Raw genomic sequence first — 17513 nt, 5'->3', positions numbered from 1 at the left:
CCCATCCCAAAACCTGGCCCTGCATCCGACCACAAAGCATGGACACCCATCACCAAAGCATGCCCACTGCACATACCCATCCCACCCCCCCAAAGCACCGTCACAACAGCCCCCACAAAGGAATGCCAGCCCTGGGGTACACGGCCACCCACCCATTGCACACTATGGCACACACAGAAGCAATAACCATACCTTTATACCCCTGCAGGACCCGAGCGCCACGTCACCGCGCAGGAGGGTCCACAAATGTCCACTCCACCTCCAGAAGAGGCCCACAGTGAGGACAGCAGCTCTGTCTCCCTGGATCTAGATGACCAGCCCGGTCCATCGGGGACCTCAGGACAGTCGGTTCCCCTCAGGCAGTCACAGGCCACAGCAGACCTTCCCCCCTCTGGGAACACCAGCACAGCACCCACCCAGCGGGCCCATACCTCTGTCCCCAGGACACGTCAATCAGCGGTCTGTCCACCACTACAGGGAACCCAGGCTAACCCAACACCCCAACAACAACATGGACCTGGGGGCAGTGGTAGTGGGCACACGGTCCAGGGGACAGAGGCCTAGGGAAACTGGGAGGGCTGCTGTGCGACAGGGGGGGGACAGGCCCAGGGAACCCACTCTCCACGAGGCCCTATCCTCCATCATGGGAGCATACCACCACTCCCAGGAGACGATGGCGACGGTCCTGGCCAGGTTTCAGGAGATCCAACTTCTGCAGGAGCAACAGTATATGGGGTTCAGGGAGGAACTAAGAAATATCAGTACCGCAATGGGTACCATCGTAGTGGCCCTGAATTAGTTAATCACCACATTGCGGGACACTGTGGCACCACAAAGGGCCCCTGACACTAGCATGGACCAAGAAATACCTACCACCTCCGCCGGCGCTAGTGGACAGGAGGCCCCAACACAAGACCAACAGGCCACCAGAACCCCACCCCCTGCAGAAGGAGAACCACCCCGCAAGCGAGCCCTGAGATCCAGGAAGAGGACAGAGTAAGACGTCAAGACCCCCGCCAGCAAAGGATACCGCCCTGATTGTCATCCCACTGTCCCACATTGTCACCCTGTCCAACCTTAAATTGCCCCTGCTCCACTTCCCACAGGCATTTGGACAATGCACCTGTGATACTGATAGTCTGGACTCTGCCATGGACAATCCTCCACCATCACTCCTCACCGTTTTGCAACCACCCATCCCATTCAGAGCACTTGAATAAACACACTTGTTGCACAAAACAATCTGGAGTCTGGCTGTGATTTTGAACAAATGTATTAGACATGACCGTGCCAAAATGTCAATTCACATTGTGATGCCAACAAACCGCTGTCACACAGCTGTAGTCCATGGGGAAACAAAGCAGATGTCACGCAGTGGGGCCCACATCTCTGAAATTGGAAGGGAAAGTCACAACTCAGTTACCATACACTGGGGAAAATAGTCAGACAGTAGAGAGATAGGAGTGTTGAAGTATATGTAAAATGACGGGTTGGACTCTTACCTGTGGGTCACTGAAAATACTGCTGTATTACTGTGTTCCTGTTGTCTATGTCGTCCTCTTCGGCTTCCTCCTCTTCACTCTACACAGGCTCCACAGCTGCTTCAACTCCACCATCTGGACCATCCTCCTGCAGAAAAGGCACCTGGCATTGCAATGCCAGGTTGTGAAGCATACAGTAGGCCACGATGATCTGGCACACCTTCTTTGGTGAGTACATTAGGGATCCACCTGTCATATGGAGGCACCTAAACCTGGCCTTCAGGAGGCCAAAGGTTCGCTCGATCACCCTCGTAGTTCTCCCATGGGCCTCATTGTACCGTTCCTCTGCCCTGGTCCTGGGATTCCTCACTGGGGTCAATAGCCAGGAAAGGTTGGGGTAACCAGAGTCCCCTAATAGCCACACCCGGTGCCTCTGGAGTTGACCTATCACATAAGGGATGCTGCTATTCCGCAGGGTGTAGGCGTCATGCACAGAGCCAGGGAACTTGGCATTAACATGGGAGATGTACTGGTCAGCCAAACAGACCACCTGGATATTCATGGAATAATAACTCTTCCTGTTCCTGTACACTCCTGCTGGGGGGGACCAAAGCAACATGTGTCCCATCAATGGCACCAATGATGTTGGGGATATGTCCAAGGGCATAGAAATCACCCTTCACAGTAGGCAAATCCCCCACCTCAGGGAAAACTATGCTCCGCATGTGTTTCAGCAGGGCTGACAACACTCTGGACAACACCTTGGAAAACATAGGCTGGGACATCCCTGATGATATGACCACTGTTGTTTGAAACGACCCACTTGCAAAGAAATGGAGCACTGACAGCACCTGCACTAGAGGGGGGATCCCTGTGGGTTGGCGGATGGGTGACATCAGGTCGGGCTCCAACTGGGTACATAGTTCCCGTACAGTGGCTCGGTCAAGCCTGTATGTCAGTATGACATGTCGTTCCTCCATTGTCGACCGGTCCACCAGCGGTCTGTACACGGGACGATTCCTCCATCTCCTCGCATGTCCCAGCAGACGGTGCCTAGGAAGGACAAAATGGAGCACAGAGTCAATCAAGCCACAGGTACGTAACCACAGCTTGCACAGAACACGATTCTCAATGCATTGAATGGCTTGTATGAGTGTTGATGCAAGGCCTAGATATGTGTGATGCAGTAGAATTTAAGGCTTGTGGGACCTTGAAATGGCGGCTGCCTGACCTGTGAAGTGTGTCAATGCGCTGGCCTGGCACACCGTGGCGGTCGAAGTCCCTGGCGCAAAGCCGCATTGGTTAACATGAAACCCTATATCAGGAGCCAATGACGATGTGCGCCGGCGGTCGCGGTACGCACCGCTGCGGGCGTGACTGCCATTTTCTATCTGCTTTATCACTCGATACCTGATCATCCACAGGAGAGGACCTATACTGCAAGTGCTGCTGTGACCTCGGTCTGGGAGAGACAATGGCTGCTGCGACTGGGGAAATGGCCCCTGCCTTCACTTCTGAAGAATTGGAGAAACTCGTGGATGGGGTCCTCCCCCAGTATGCGCTACTCTACGGTCCTCCAGACCAACAGGTAAGTACACTGGGACCATGCTTTGTGGCCAATGCCTGGGTTGAGTGGGGTGGATGAAAGATGGTGGGGAGGGGAGTGAATGAGGCATGCATCAAACGACAGATGAGAGCATGTGCCACATGGCAAGGCTGGGGATGGGGGGCCACTCACATCGAGCATGCAGAAGGTGATGATTATTTTTTTCTCCCCCTGTACATGTCACATAGGTCAGTGCCCATCAGAAAATCGACATTTGGCGTGCCATCGCCAAGGACGTCCGGACCCTGGGGGTCCACAACAGACGGGGCACCCACTGCCGGAAGAGGTGGGAGGACATCCGCCGCGGGAGCAGGAAGACCGCGGAGGCTCTGCTGGGGATGGCCTCCCAACGTAGGAGGGGTGCCAGTCGTCAATTGACCCCCCTGATGTCCAGGATCCTGGCGGTGGCCTACCCCGATTTGGATGGGCGCGTGAGGACATCACAGCAGACACAAGGGGGTGAGTACAAGCACATTCTGCTGAATTTGCGCACATTGGAGGTGTCTGGGTGGGGGAGGAGGGCTGTGGGTCTCCCTAGGCCAGGGCGATTTCTGTAGGCTAGGCCCCTCCGTTAAGCATGGCCCTGTGCCCCCGCCCCCCACCTCTGTAGGTTGCCTAGTACAGCTATTCATGGCCCTGTGTCACCTATGTGTGGAGTTGTCGTCCATAGGGTTGTAGGCCATGTCGCACTGATTGAGTAGTGTACCCCAAGTGCGCGGCGTAGTGCAGGGGGCTTCTGTGTCTGTCCTCTCCGCCAACGGTGTTGCCAATGCATGCACTCAACATGTCTTTATTTCTCCCCCCCCCTTTTTTGGTGGCCTTCCTGTTCATGTGTGCATTAGCATCATCAGGCGGAGGAGAAGTGGCATCGGAGCACGAGGGAGCTGCATCTCACATGGCCCTGGAGGGCCATGCAACTGACTCAGAATTCACCAGTGAGACGGAGGGCGAGGGGAGCTCCACAGCGGGGACACGTGGTGACACCAGCGACACAGACTCGTCCTCGGAAGGGAGCTCCCTTGTGGTGGGCGCAATATCCGTGCCCCCCGCAACAACAGGTACAGCCGCCACCCAGCGCACCAGCCCCGCCCTCCCAGCAGCCCCTCAGCCTTCGCCCCGTGCCCGCTCACCCAGGAAGGTGGGCATCTCCTTCGCCCCAGGCACCTCAGGCCCTGCCCCAGTTACCCCTGCTGCCCTCAGTGAGGAGGTCATTGACCTCCTGAGGACGCGCATTGTTGGGCAGTCTACCCTTTTGAATGCCATCCAGGGTGTAGAAAGGGAGGTGCACCGGAGTAATGCATACCTGGAGGGCATTCATTCGGGTCAGGCTGCCCATCAGCGATCGTTCAACGCTCTGGCCTCAGCACTGACGGCAGCCATTGTCCCTGTCTCCTGCCTCCCTCCTCCAACTTCCTCCACCCAGTCCCACTCCCCTGTACCTCTGCCTATCCCAGACACACCTACAGACCAGCCTGCACACACCTCAACACCCAAGGGAAGCTCATCCAGACATAAGCACCACACATCACACAAGCATTCACACAAGCAACATCCACATGCAGACATACCAACAGCCACTGCCTCCTCTGTGTCCCCCTCCTCCTCGTCTCCCTCCTCCCTCCCTGTGACGTCTCCACTCACACTTGCATGCACTACATCTTCAGCCACTACGTCCATCACCAGCACACCCAACGGAACACTCCGCACACGTGCAGTCACCACCCCCACTACCATTTACACATCCCCTGTGTCCTCTCCCAGTGTGTCTGTCACCCCCTCTTCCAAAGCACACAAACGCAGCCAGCCACCCACCCAACAGCCATCCACCTCACGACAGCCTCCAGCACCTGCACCCAAAGACACCAGACTTCGCTCTCCTACAACCACATCCTCTTTCTCCACTCCCATACCCACTACAACTACCCGTCCCTCTCTTAAGAAATTGCTTTTCCTTTCCAAACTTGACCTCTTTCCAACAACTCACCCACCCCGTCCATCTCATAAGACTCCAATCAGCACCTCAGCCACCACAAAACCTGGACCTACAAAGACCTTAGTCCAAGGATTTTGGAGTCCCCCACCTGCAAGGCCAGCTAGTTCGGCTAGGAGCAAAGAGACGGCCAGCCCACCCCCTGAAAAAAAAGCCAAGAAAGCCAGTGCCCGGCGCGAGAGGCCAAAGACAGCAGCCTCCAAAATCACCACCCTGGCTCCGTCAGGAAGTGGGGTGCCACCTGGCACACCGCCAAAGGGAGGAAAGGGCCACAGACGAGGAGGGAAGGGTGGCAAGGGCAGCAGGCCTGATAAGTCCGGCAGCAGGCCAGCTGCCCAGGAGGGCCCCAACAGCCCCATTCCAGGTGTGCAGGAGGACACCCACAGGCCCGGTACGGCAGCACAGGAGGGCCCCGCAAGCGAAGAGACAGATGGGCAGGAAGGGCCTGGCAGCCACATGTCAGGTGGCGTGTGAAATCCATGGCATGGCCGGATCTGGTGACCTGGACACTCATGTCAAGCACCGCTGAACAGGGCCCTTCAAGTCAAGCACCGCTGAACAGGGCCCTTCAAGTCATGAACCGCTGAACAGGGCCTTTCAAGTCAAGCACAGCTGAACAGTGCACCGCCGTCTCAAGCACCGTTCCGCTGGGCCCTTCATCTCAAGCACCGCTCGGCTGGACACCGCCGTCTCAAGCACCGCTCCGCTGGGCCCTTCATCTCAAGCACCGCTCCGCTGGGCACCGCCGTCTCAAGCACCGCTCCGCTGGGCACCGCCGTCTCAAGCACCGCTCCGCTGGGCCCTTCACATCAAGCACCACTCCGCTGGGCACCGCCGTCTACAGCACCGCTCCGCTGGGCCCTTCATCTCAAGCACCGCTCCGCTGGGCACCGCCGTCTCAAGCACCGCTCCGCTGGGCACCGCCGTCTCAAGCACCGCTCCGCTGGGCACCGCCGTCTACAGCACCGCTCCGCTGGGCCCTTCATCTCAAGCACCGCTCTGCTGGGCACCGCCGTCTCAAGCACCGCTCCGCTGGGCACCGCCGTCTCAAGCACCGCTGGCCCATTGGCAGAAGGGGCAGGCCCGCATCTATGTCGGGCAGGGCTGCACGAAGCACTCTGGGCACCATGCCTCCTCCAGAACCAGTGGAGTCTGTACTCCACTTGAGAGACTGTGGCTTTGCACTCCCCAGGATGGCACAGTGGGCAAACCACCCACTGTAAAGACTTGAGAGACTGTGGCTTTGCACTCCCCAGGATGGCACAGTGGGCAAGCCACCCACTGTAGAGACTTGAGAGACTGTGGCTTTGCACTCCCCAGGATGGCACAGTGGGCAAGCCACCCACTGTAGAGACTTGAGAGACTGTGGCTTTGCACTCCCCAGGATGGCACAGTGGGCAAACCACTCACTGTAAAGACTTGAGAGACTGTGGCTTTGCACTCCCCAGGATTGCACAGTGGGCAAGCCACCCACTGTAGAGACTTGAGAGACTGTGGCTTTGCACTCCCCAGGATGGCACAGTGGGCAAGCCACCCACTGTAGAGACTTGAGAGACAGTGGCTTTGCACTCCCCAGGATTGAACAGTGGCCATGGAGGCCCCTCGTGGATCTGGCGTCATGGACTCATCTGGATGAGGTGCCCCCCCTTCCCTTCCCCCTGAGGTGCCTGTAGTTTTCCTATCTGATGCCCCTGCATTGTTCTCTCCTTTGGACTCGGGTATCCTGTGTGGGCTCTGCCCATGTGTTTTGGCCCAGTGGCCCACGAACAAAGGCTGTTACACAATTCGGACTGGACTTTTTATGTATGTATATATATATATATATATATATATATATATATATATATATATATATATATATATATATATATATATATATATATATAGTCATAGATGTTTTAGATTTTTTTTAACTCAGCCGTACAATATAATTCACATTTCATCATCTTTTCCTTTTGTCTTTGCATTCTTCCGTGGGGTTTGGGGGTGTCACTCTGAGTTGTTGCTATGGATTGATGTGTGTGTAGTGGTGGGTGAGGGTGGGTGTGTCGCGTATGTGTGTGCCCGTAATCTTTTCTCCTCCCCCCTCCCCTGTGTCGTAGGTGCAGTACTCACCGTTGTCTTCTGCGCCGGCGTTCGTGCTCCTGGTAGAGGAGCAGAAATACAATAGCTGGCAGTATGTGTAGTTCTGATTCCATGCTGTCCAGATTCCTTGTGGAGTGTGTAGAGGTGAGTGTTTTCCGTTTGAAATGGCTTTTTCCGCCGTGTTTTTATCGGCGGGGCTACCGCCCCGGAAAAGGTGGCGGATTGGTGGGTTGTGATAGGGTTGGCGGTACATTGACTCCCGCCTGTCTGTTGGCGGTGACCGCCGTGCTGTATGTCTGTCCCGCCGTGGCGGTCGGAGTGTTAAAGTGGCGGTCTCTGTTGGCGGTTTCCGCCAGGGTCAGAATTCCATTTTTTTTACCGCCCGTCTGTTGGCGGGTTGGCCGCCGCTTTAACACCGACCGCCAGGGTTGGAATGACCCCCACAGTCTCCTAGTCTCTCACTTCAGGCCTGAGGGCACCTGTTCGCTGTAATGGGGCTCTGCACGGAGATTGGTGGTGCACCATTCAATGTAGCACAGTCATCGTCCTCAACAAGCGGGCATGGGATAGAGAGCAGTATACCTGCCTTAGATCTTGCTGCTGGTGGTAAAAAGCACAGGAGGCCGCGGTAGAAAACACGTTTTCAGCAGTTGTGACCTCCAGGCCAGTGAGGTCGAGGAAGGCAGTCCCTGCTATGTTAGTGTTGTCAGTTGTGGGACTAACAGCACACTGGGGCAGCACATCAAGGAGAGCAGCAGACCAGTACCCTCTAATCACATCATGGTGTTGTCGGACAGCAAGCTATTTCTCATTGGGTTGGCAACTCCTCACCGAATTTGCCACACAAACCATAGAGGGAGGTTGGATGAACTTTCACTGCTGGTGTCGCCTCCAGTTATGTTCCAGTAATAAATCCACTTCTCTGGTTACTCGACACTCTGAGGACATGGCTGGACTTTTCCTCCTGGACGGTCTCTCTTGCTGTAGGGCCAGTCACACTTCTTTCCTCTTTGAGCAATCAGGCTGGCTTCTGGGAGCTGGGCAGGTCCACAGCACTGCAGCAGTTGCTCAGACTTCAGGTGATGCCCACCTACCCCTGGGAGACTGGTTATCAAATAGACACCATTCCAGTTAGACAGTAGCCCGTCAAGTGCTCTGCCAAACACTCACTTGCGTGATCAAGAAGAACTTGTAAATGGATCATAGTGATCCCACATTCACACTGAAACAGGGGATGTTGATTCCCTGCCAATAGTCCCCAAATCTGTTTGAGTTGTCAAGGTGACGGCTTCAATGTAGGTAGTGATGATAATAGCTCCAAGCAAAGGGATCCAATGCATGAGAACAACAGAGAGTGAAGACTGCATCTCGCTGTCATTGGCCTTCCTGAAATAGTGCTCAAAGAAAAACATTGCCTTGGAACTTATCATCTTTTACCAACAGAATCTGCTGACTCAATGCTCTACCACTAACCAAATGGCAATGCCAAAGAAGGACTATTCAGCTATCCTCTGCTGAAAGGTCCTAAAAAGATTCTAAGGTTATCCCTGTCTCAATCTAACCACACTTAAAAGAATGGGATATTCCTTTCAGCTCCAAGAATGTAGGCATAACATTCTCTGTCCGAAGAAGCTGTACTCCCACCTCTGCCTAATGCTGTGTCAAGCGTATGCAATCTAAAATGAATCCTGATGGTTTTGGCAATCACTCTCTCACCACCATACAGAGTCTTAACTACCAACCACAGCTCACACACATGCACTTGACACACAAAAAATGTCAGCACAAAGGGCAAACAGAAGGCAAAGTGAGAGATATAATGAGGCCACTTTGGGGCCATTTTGATACCGTTTATATTTATGGAATCAAATATCAGGGTAAAAATGAGGTAAGGCTAGAGTCAGGCTCAGATCTAGGGTTATGGTGAAAGCAAGATGTCCTGCTATATTTTAGTATGTGCTTTGCCATTATATTGTTTACATTTTATAGTATGTGTGTACCAAACATGATACTATTCCATAGGAAATAAATGTAGAAAATATTATAATAAAATTCATAGGATACTAAAAAACAATATTTTTGTATCCAGTATCTTGGGCATATTATAGCAGTATCCCAGTGGCTGAGTCATAGCGAATGGCCTAGCTGAGACACCAAAAGGGCCAATGGCATCATGAGGACACAACAAGTGATATAAAGCAAGTTTCACAACAGCAGTAGGTATCATTGTGAGTGACATAATGGGCACACAAGGGTTTCCTACTCTAGACAAAGCAAACTGCTTCGTTGTGGGAACACCTCAAGGACCAACCCTGAGCAATAATGAAGAACACCAAAGGGATATTTCGATGTACATAGTGGACCATACTGAGGGGCACAGTGGGACACCACAAGCGTCATAAGCAATGCCACGGAGGGGAAGCATTTGGTAACACTGACCAGAAGAGAGAGAACACTGTTAAGACACCACAAGAGGGATAACAAGAGATCCCAGAGTCCATCAAATGGCTCTGTGAAATTTGTAGTGGCACAACTCAAGGTACACAGTGGTTTCACAGCAATAGGCCTCTTAAGTAGACCCTGAGTGGCATCCCTGGGTCACAGCAGTCACTGTAACAACACAAGGTGCAAATCAGGGACAGTGAGGAATGGTCGCAATACCAAAAGGTGCACAGTGAGATCACATGTATAGACTGATGTCAGGTAGGGGCTTAGCCCTTACCTGCAACAGTTGCACAGATAATTCTTTTTTTAGCCTTGGGGGATTGACAGAGAAGGTCACCCTGCGTATAAATGTTCCTTGAAAAGTTTCCAAATTTTAGCTGTGACGAGCTTGTGGGGGGGGGGGAGGGGCGAGATATGAGTGTTGAGGCCACCCCACTGGAGATAAAGAGTTTCCATGTTGAGAATCTAGTTTATTAATATGAAGGGCCTTACAAATCACACGGTAGGATTTGACTAATAGCGCTTTCAGGATAAAGATGATGTAGCCGGTGTTCAGTTGGTTTCAAGATGGCATTTTGGGAGTAATGGAATAAAGTTCTTATACAATCATAGAAGGGATGTTATCATGAATGAAACATATATAATTTTGTCTACAAGAAATTAAAAGTACTTTGGAACCCCGATGAAGTAACATGTTTTTCATGATACACAATTTGGCTGAAAAATAAGAATTAAATATGTCAAGGAAACTCACAGCAAGGACTGGAACACCACTTTCAAAACCCACCGACACACTCTAAGATGCATACTGGATGCACTGTGAGGAGCAGAGTATGTTGTCAACTGAGTCACTGTTTGATCACAGCCGGGCCTTGCCAGGAGTATCCTCTATCAATTGGGGCACAGGCTGTAAAGTCACAGTAAGAGTCACTGGGGAATCAGTATGAAGGGAACAGTTCCCTGGCATTTGGCTGTGTGGAGAACAGTGAGCACAGGTCTGTGAGCATAGTTTGGAGGAGAAAGTGAAGTGAGAATAAGGTCATTTTGAGATCAGATGACATCCCAGTAGGACTAAGCGAGGTTAGACTGAAGGTAAGCATGTGGTCACTATGGACGGACAAAGGGTCACTTATAGGTCAACAGGGGCCTATTAAGATCAAAGTTTTGATTGGTGAAGTTACCTGAGAGGTGAGAAAAATCACAGTGCTCAAAGTGACATTGCATTAACGGTCTGTGAATTTAGTAAGGGATTTAGACTCTGGCCACTGGAGGTGTCAGGGATGTCTAGAGAAGGTTTGTGTAATCATTCAGGAAGAATGTATGTATGAAATAGTGTTCTGGACGTCCTGATGATTCTTAGAGAGAACATGTGATTTAATCAGAGATGTGTTTAAGTCACTTATGGATCAATACAAAGTCAAAGGGAAGTCAAAGATGGATGAGTTAGAAAGGTCACAGAGATGGTTTGATTAATGCTATTGGTCTGCCACAGTTGGTAAGTGAGAAGACTGAGATCACATGGGGTCAGGAAGGTCACAAGAAAAGGTGGAGCTCTCAATCTTCCCAGTTCCATGTGCGAGTAAGGAGTGGCCTAGAGACAGTGTTATCTGTCTTGCCAGCTACATACTATAACAAGCATTGACAAAGACAATAGGTCTAGCCTAAGCGAGAACTATTGGCTTTGCCAAAGTATTTTAACTATGTTGTACACCGGCGTGGCTGCTGTTCAGCATGGCTAAAAGTCGAGTGGAGTAGGGTAGAGTGGAGTGTTGTGGAGTGGCGTAAAGTGTTTTAGAGTGGCGTGGAGTGTTATAGAGTTGCATGGAATAGAGTGGAGGGAGTGGAATAGAGTAGAGTGGAAGGGCATAGATTGGCATAGAGTGGAGAAGAGTGGAGAGGCATAGAGTGTTGTAAAGAGGGGAGGGGCATAGAGTGGACTACAGTGTTGCACAGTGGACTGAAATGTATTAGGGTGGCATAAAGGGAGTTACATGAAGTGGAGTAGAGTTTTGTGGCATACAGTTGAGTAGGATGTCATGGAGTGTCAGAGTGGAGTAGAGTGTCATACAATGAAGTGGCATAGAGTGTTGTGGAGTGGCGTAGAGTGTTGTGGACTGACAAGGTGGAGTACAGTAGAGTAGAGCAGAGTGGAGTGGCATGTAATGGAAGAAGTAGAGTGGAGCAGAGTTGCAGGGTGCTGAGTGGAGTAGAGTGTCGTACAATAGAGTGGAGCAGAGTGTCGAAGAGTAGAGTGGAGTCGAGTGGAGCAGAGTGTCGTGGAGTGGAGTGGAGTGCCGTAGAGTGGAGAAAAGTGATGTGGAGTGGTGTAGCAGGAGTTGCGTACAGTGGAGTAGGTTGTCGTGGCATGCAGTGGAATAGATTTTCTTAGAGTGGAGTGGCACAGAGTAAAGTAGAGGGTCTTACAATGGAGTGACAACGAGTATAATGGAGTGTTGTGGAGGGAGTAGAATGTCAGAGAGTGGAGTAGAGTGGAGGGCCATAGAGTTGAATGACATGGAGTGGCCTAGAGACGAGTGTAGTACAGTGGAGTGGTGTAGAGTGGAGTATGTTGTTTTATAGTGGAGTGGCATATAGGGGAGGAAAGTGTGAGAGTCGATTGTCACAGAGTAGAGTGTTGTATAGTAGAGTAGATTGGAGTGTCATAGAATGGGGTGGAATACAGTGTTGTAGAGTGGAGTGCCATAGAATGGCATAATGGAGTAGTGTGTTGGAGTAGAGTGAAGTAGAGTATGGGAATGTGGAGTGGACTAAAGTGTCACAGAGTGGAGTGGAATGTCATAGAGTGTCATATTTTGTCCTTGGGACAAGTAGGCCCAACGCCCTGCAGCACAAAATCTTTGGTAGTCAGTTTACAGAGAAGGGAACTGTCTGCAGTTTATGTAATATGTGCGTCCATATGTTAATGCTGTTCGAACTTGTATTTATGGTTCATTAATGAAAAGCCTTCCTTATTAGGGTGAGCACTGTAAATAAACATTTTAAGGTCACACTATACTACTGACAGTTGTTCCCGTAAAAAACAAAAAGTGTACCCACGTTTGAAAGGTTTTAAAATATGAGGATAATTATAATGTTCCCTGAGTGCTCTTTGATTATATGCAAATGTTTGCAGAGCTTGTAAGCAAGAGTGATGATTCTTTGCTTTCAAAATAAAATGTTCAGTAAAAAAATGCAAGTAAGAAAAAAAACGTTTCGCTACTATGAAATTTTAGGTGCTATTTCTTTGAAACATCATTTAGTAAAATGTGTTGATGCATTCTAGTATTTCGAAAAAATATTCCCAACGGAAAATCAGTGTAACCATTTTCAACAAGATTATGGGAAGCATGAAAATAAACAAGATCTGCAAAGCCAACTGATCTGACATTTTTTATGAGTCTTTTGGTTTCATCAATGCGTGTCTTGTTTTGACATGGCTTTTGTAACACGTTATTGGTGTGGGAGCTACCAGGCCCTCACCATTGTAACAAATACTGGCAAAAAGAAAAAAAAGGGTTTTGGTCTCACAAAGCACACATTGCCACCAGTGGTCTAACAAAGGCCCAGAAGTACCCCTCCAGGGGGGACCCTCAGCACAACACCTGCCCTGAGTGAGTCTGGAGGTGGGGGCGGCCCTCCATGTACTTTGCAGGTAGGACTGTGTCAATATACTCCGTGTGGAAGAGCAAATTGCGATCACTCACAGTAAAGCCAGCCGATAGATAGAGAGGAATAGAAGTTTAATTTAAAAAAAAAATGTCTTTGTTAACGTCAGAGCTAATTAGGGACCCAATTCTTAAAGAAAGTCACAAAATGGCACCCATGATTTATGTATTTGAATTAGTGACTTTCATAAATTCACAAGAAATTACAGAAGTAGTCAAGGAAATCATACTCCTAGAAAATATTTTGTAAACTGTATTTTAGCACTAGCAAATATGCATATGTAGATTTGGTCATGTAAAAATCTATTGAGCGTTTACAAGTTCACTTTACCTCCAACCACTTTTTTGCAAACCCTGAAAGAACTTCTACTTATGACATTGTCAGAAGTAAATTTCCAACCTCTCTCATTATGGGAAAAGATTAGAGAAAAACTGGTGAAAATCCTTAAAACATGCAAGTTAGTAGGTTTGCAGACTCAAAAGGCATTCCAACCGTGGAACTATTGCTTACTGCCTTCTCCAGCCCCAGTATGTAGATCTATGGAAAGGTGGCAAAATAAGGAAATTGCTATAGTAGGAATAAGGAAACTGCAAGTATTCAAGCCCTAGCATAGTAGTAGCCCTGGCATAATCAGAGAAGCTATTATCAGAGCTCTTAGATAATGATATTGCTTCCATAATTTGTCGCCGCACTACATGGCACCAAAGGGACCAGTAGATTTTTTTACAGGACAAGCAGATTTAAGAAGCAACCTGTTGATTGGGCAAGTAGATATTTTATTAAATTCCACCCCCATGTGCGTCTTAGGGTGGACTGGCATGTCGTAGAGTAGAATGGTGTGTCGAACATTGGAGTAGAGTGGAGTGGATTGGAGTGGAGTGAAGTCTCGTAAAGTGGAGTGGCATGTTGTAGAAGTGGAGTGGAGTGTAATAGAATGAGTGGTGTGTCATGGAGTTTCGAAGAGTGGTGAGAAGTGCAGCAGCAGCATAGAGTTGAGAAGTGCGTTGTGGAGGGCGTAGTGTGGAGTACGCATGGTGATGTAGCACACTGCAATCACAGACAACACATTTTCAACTGAATTGAACACATTTTCAACTGAAATTACCATTACATATTTACAGACATACAGTTTCACTGATAAAAGTATACAAAGCACAAATGATAATGTGTGAATGGTTTTGTTTTGATCATACTAAAATACTAAAAACTTCATTTGTGCTTTCCTAATTCTGATAGATTCTGAAATACTTAGATTTTGTTGTCTGCTAGAAAAAAGCCTTTTCTTTCACAGCGAGATTGTCACATAAATCCTCTGAATTTGAAGACAGAGAAAGAAAGTAAAACCAAGCTCCCTGGAAGACAGAGCCTGACATCTGACCTCTGTCTTTTAATACACAGCAAATGTGACAGGTAAGAACAAAATGTAAATGCCGGTGTACAGAATCGTGCCCTTATGGAAGAATACAGTAAATAGGGTATGCTCCACAAGAGGGACGAATTTAAAGCTGGACAGTCTAAAAAAAAAAAAAGCCAGCAAATAGAGAGCAAGCAAATATGAGTTACAAAACACAAAGCCAATGTTAAGCAATGGGCAGAATAGATTTTCAGAGAGGCTTTCAGAATGTCTCAAAGAAGTTGTTAGCAAACCAGATAGGTGTGCTGTCTGGTAGGCTTCGACCTAAACAAATCTCATAAGTAAATTAAACTTTGATATATATATGCATTGAGGGACTTCTGATCAACCATCTTTTTCTTTACTCTGTTCAACTGACATTCACATTTTGCTTCTGTCCACCACAACTTAAAAAACAGAGCACTGGGCCAAACCACTTAAACCACTGTATCTTGTGCACTATGAGTTATGGCATGTTCCACATCTGCAGAAAAAACACTTAAGTGCCAAAGCTAATAGGCCAATACTTCAATCTGCCAAATCCTTTTTCTCATACTTCGAGTTTTTTTCAAACATATTTGTGTGTTTAAAGTATGTCTTCGTTGTGCCATACGTCAAAACACACAGTACATTTTATTTACGCCAATATGACGTTTTCCGTTAAGGACAATTAACACTTAAAAGTGCTCCTGCGCCTATTCTTAGTAAGTATGCCTGCTAGGAACATCATACCTTTACGCTTCTATCGCAACTACGAGGAGGCTACATTCAACAAAATAATAATATTTTTACAACAGTGTTTAGGCGAACGGCTGTTTTTTTTGGCATATGCTGGCAATTGTTTTTTTTTTTTTTTAAGTTGTCATCGCACCAGCTTGCAATGGTCTACTAAATTCGCAAATGCTTGTCTCTCTATGTTTGGACTGGGATTAATAAAGGAATTATCAGCATTGCAGAGAAAGAAAAAAAACTTGTCGGGTAATCTGCTCATGTATGGAATAAGGGAATTTGAGAGCTGTGATGAGGATGAGGTCGGGCCGGAAGGAGGGGCGAAGGCCAAATTTTAGAACAGCTCGCCTAATAGTATTGATCAGCTTCACTCATTATAATATTTTTTCTACAAGTCCTAATATCCTTCATTGGCTGAGTTAACAGGACAGGCTGAAAGTGACAAAGACAAGTTGACACCTGTTTGCAGAACCTCAGTCATATGAAACAGGGGAAGGAAACGTATGTCAGTGCGTGACCTGACATGTAGGAGCTCACTGTAGGGTGAAAATCACGTCACTGGTGATGAATCATAGTGAAATCATACTGTGTGTCCTTCAAACAGTTATTAAAGAGAGAGAATCTGCTACGACCAGTGTGCACCTTGAGGCATTGTACCCTTCAAAGACAAACCCCGGTTCTTTACCATCTCGCAGCTGCTTCTTCACCTCTCCTATGTACCGGGCTCCACTGCCTCTCTGCGTTGCCATCTTGAACACGAGTGTCTGCTTTGTCACAAAACGGCTCTTTGCTATTGGCGCCGTCGTAACTATGGAAACTCAGTATGGGCCCAATCACGGCAAGGGACAGACGAAAAATTGACGAATGGTGTGTTAAACGCATTGCCGTACCATACTACATTTTCTCCGCCGAGGTTAGTGTATGTCGGAACGAGAGGCCATTTTGGAATGGTTATATCTGGTTATAAACCTCTATAGCAAGAATATTCTGCCCACCACCTTTATGAGCTTCCTAATTCAGTGCATTAATCACCTGTCTTGCACATTCGGTAGAGAATTTTTTTTTTCGTGAGTTCAGATTTTTAGTGTTCTTGAATTCAGAGGATGGGTGAAGGATGGAGTTGCCGACTTTGGAAATGGGGAACGGTTCGCTTCTGCTTCAGCTCAATAGCGTGTGATTCTGGGTAAATCACCCAAAGAAGTGTAATGTTCGGCCATGTTCGCGCTATTTGAAAATAGCGTTAAAAATATTATCTGTAAAAAACTGTGCATCTTCAATTCTGTCCTTGCATATTTTAATAATAATTTAGACAGGTCATAATTACTTTGAAGTAAATCATGCATGCACTTGCTTTACATTTACATTTCAAAGAGGAGAAATACCGGATTATGCTGATTTGCCAGTTTTCTCTGTCCACCGCATTAAAAATCGGGCAATGCAGGTAAAACAATGGCCAATGACAACACTAATTCTATGGCAGGACCGGAGACTCAGATTAAGCTTCTCTTTCTTTACTACTCAAATTTCAGCAGCCAATCAAAATACAGAAAAAGTTAACTACATTTCCCATCACGCCTTATTCAACATGTCCACCAATCACAAGCCTCCCGACCCTATTAGAGTCCATAAAACCAAGTAGACCTCCTCTTTCTTTGCTACTCATGAGCGAGATAAGTATTCACTTTTTCGTATGCCTTTATTTCTGGTTCCAGATTATTGGTTCTCTAATTTGTCTATGGAGATTCCTGTGTGGGGATCTTAGATTTGGCTGCGCGGGTGGTTTTATTGCCACGGCGCTCGTGGTGTTTTATATCTTATTTTGTCTATTTGACAGTTTCCCTCGCAGGTTTTCATTAGCGGGCTGGGTCCCGCATCCGCTTGACGCACCCGCTTCCACGGGCCTTACAGGTGAGTTTCTTTTGTTATTGGGGGTTTTCCCGGTCCTCTGGGGCTTCTGCCTTGTTTAGTTGGCACTTCGGCGCGTGTCCGGTGCCTTCCCTAGTGCGGCCCAGCTCGGAGTCGGAGCGCATTTGGGCTACGTGCATTCTGTTGTCAGTTTCTCCTCCTCCTGGCCGTTAACAGCACGTCGGAATTGCACATTTTTGGCATTCCTGACGT

At 48.5% G+C, this 17513-nt stretch overlaps 1 protein-coding gene across 2 annotated transcripts in view; it reads right to left on the bottom strand.

The window, feature by feature from the left end:
* MORN1 (MORN repeat containing 1) overlaps positions 1-16437 on the bottom strand; it is a 980804-nt gene extending 964367 nt beyond the window's left edge. For both annotated transcript variants that reach the window (XM_069240989.1, XM_069240990.1), the window contains exon 1: positions 16081-16437. In XM_069240989.1, coding sequence (XP_069097090.1) covers positions 16081-16144 — 64 coding nt within the window. In that variant the 5' untranslated portion in view covers positions 16145-16437. The remainder of the gene's footprint in view (positions 1-16080) is intronic.
* Positions 16438-17513: the final 1076 nt, after the last annotated feature.

This window comes from Pleurodeles waltl, chromosome 6, assembly GCF_031143425.1.
Source record: "Pleurodeles waltl isolate 20211129_DDA chromosome 6, aPleWal1.hap1.20221129, whole genome shotgun sequence".
Classification (NCBI taxonomy): domain Eukaryota; kingdom Metazoa; phylum Chordata; class Amphibia; order Caudata; family Salamandridae; genus Pleurodeles; species Pleurodeles waltl.
Note: the sequence above shows the minus strand (reverse complement) of the source record. Positions and strands in the feature narration are given on the sequence as shown.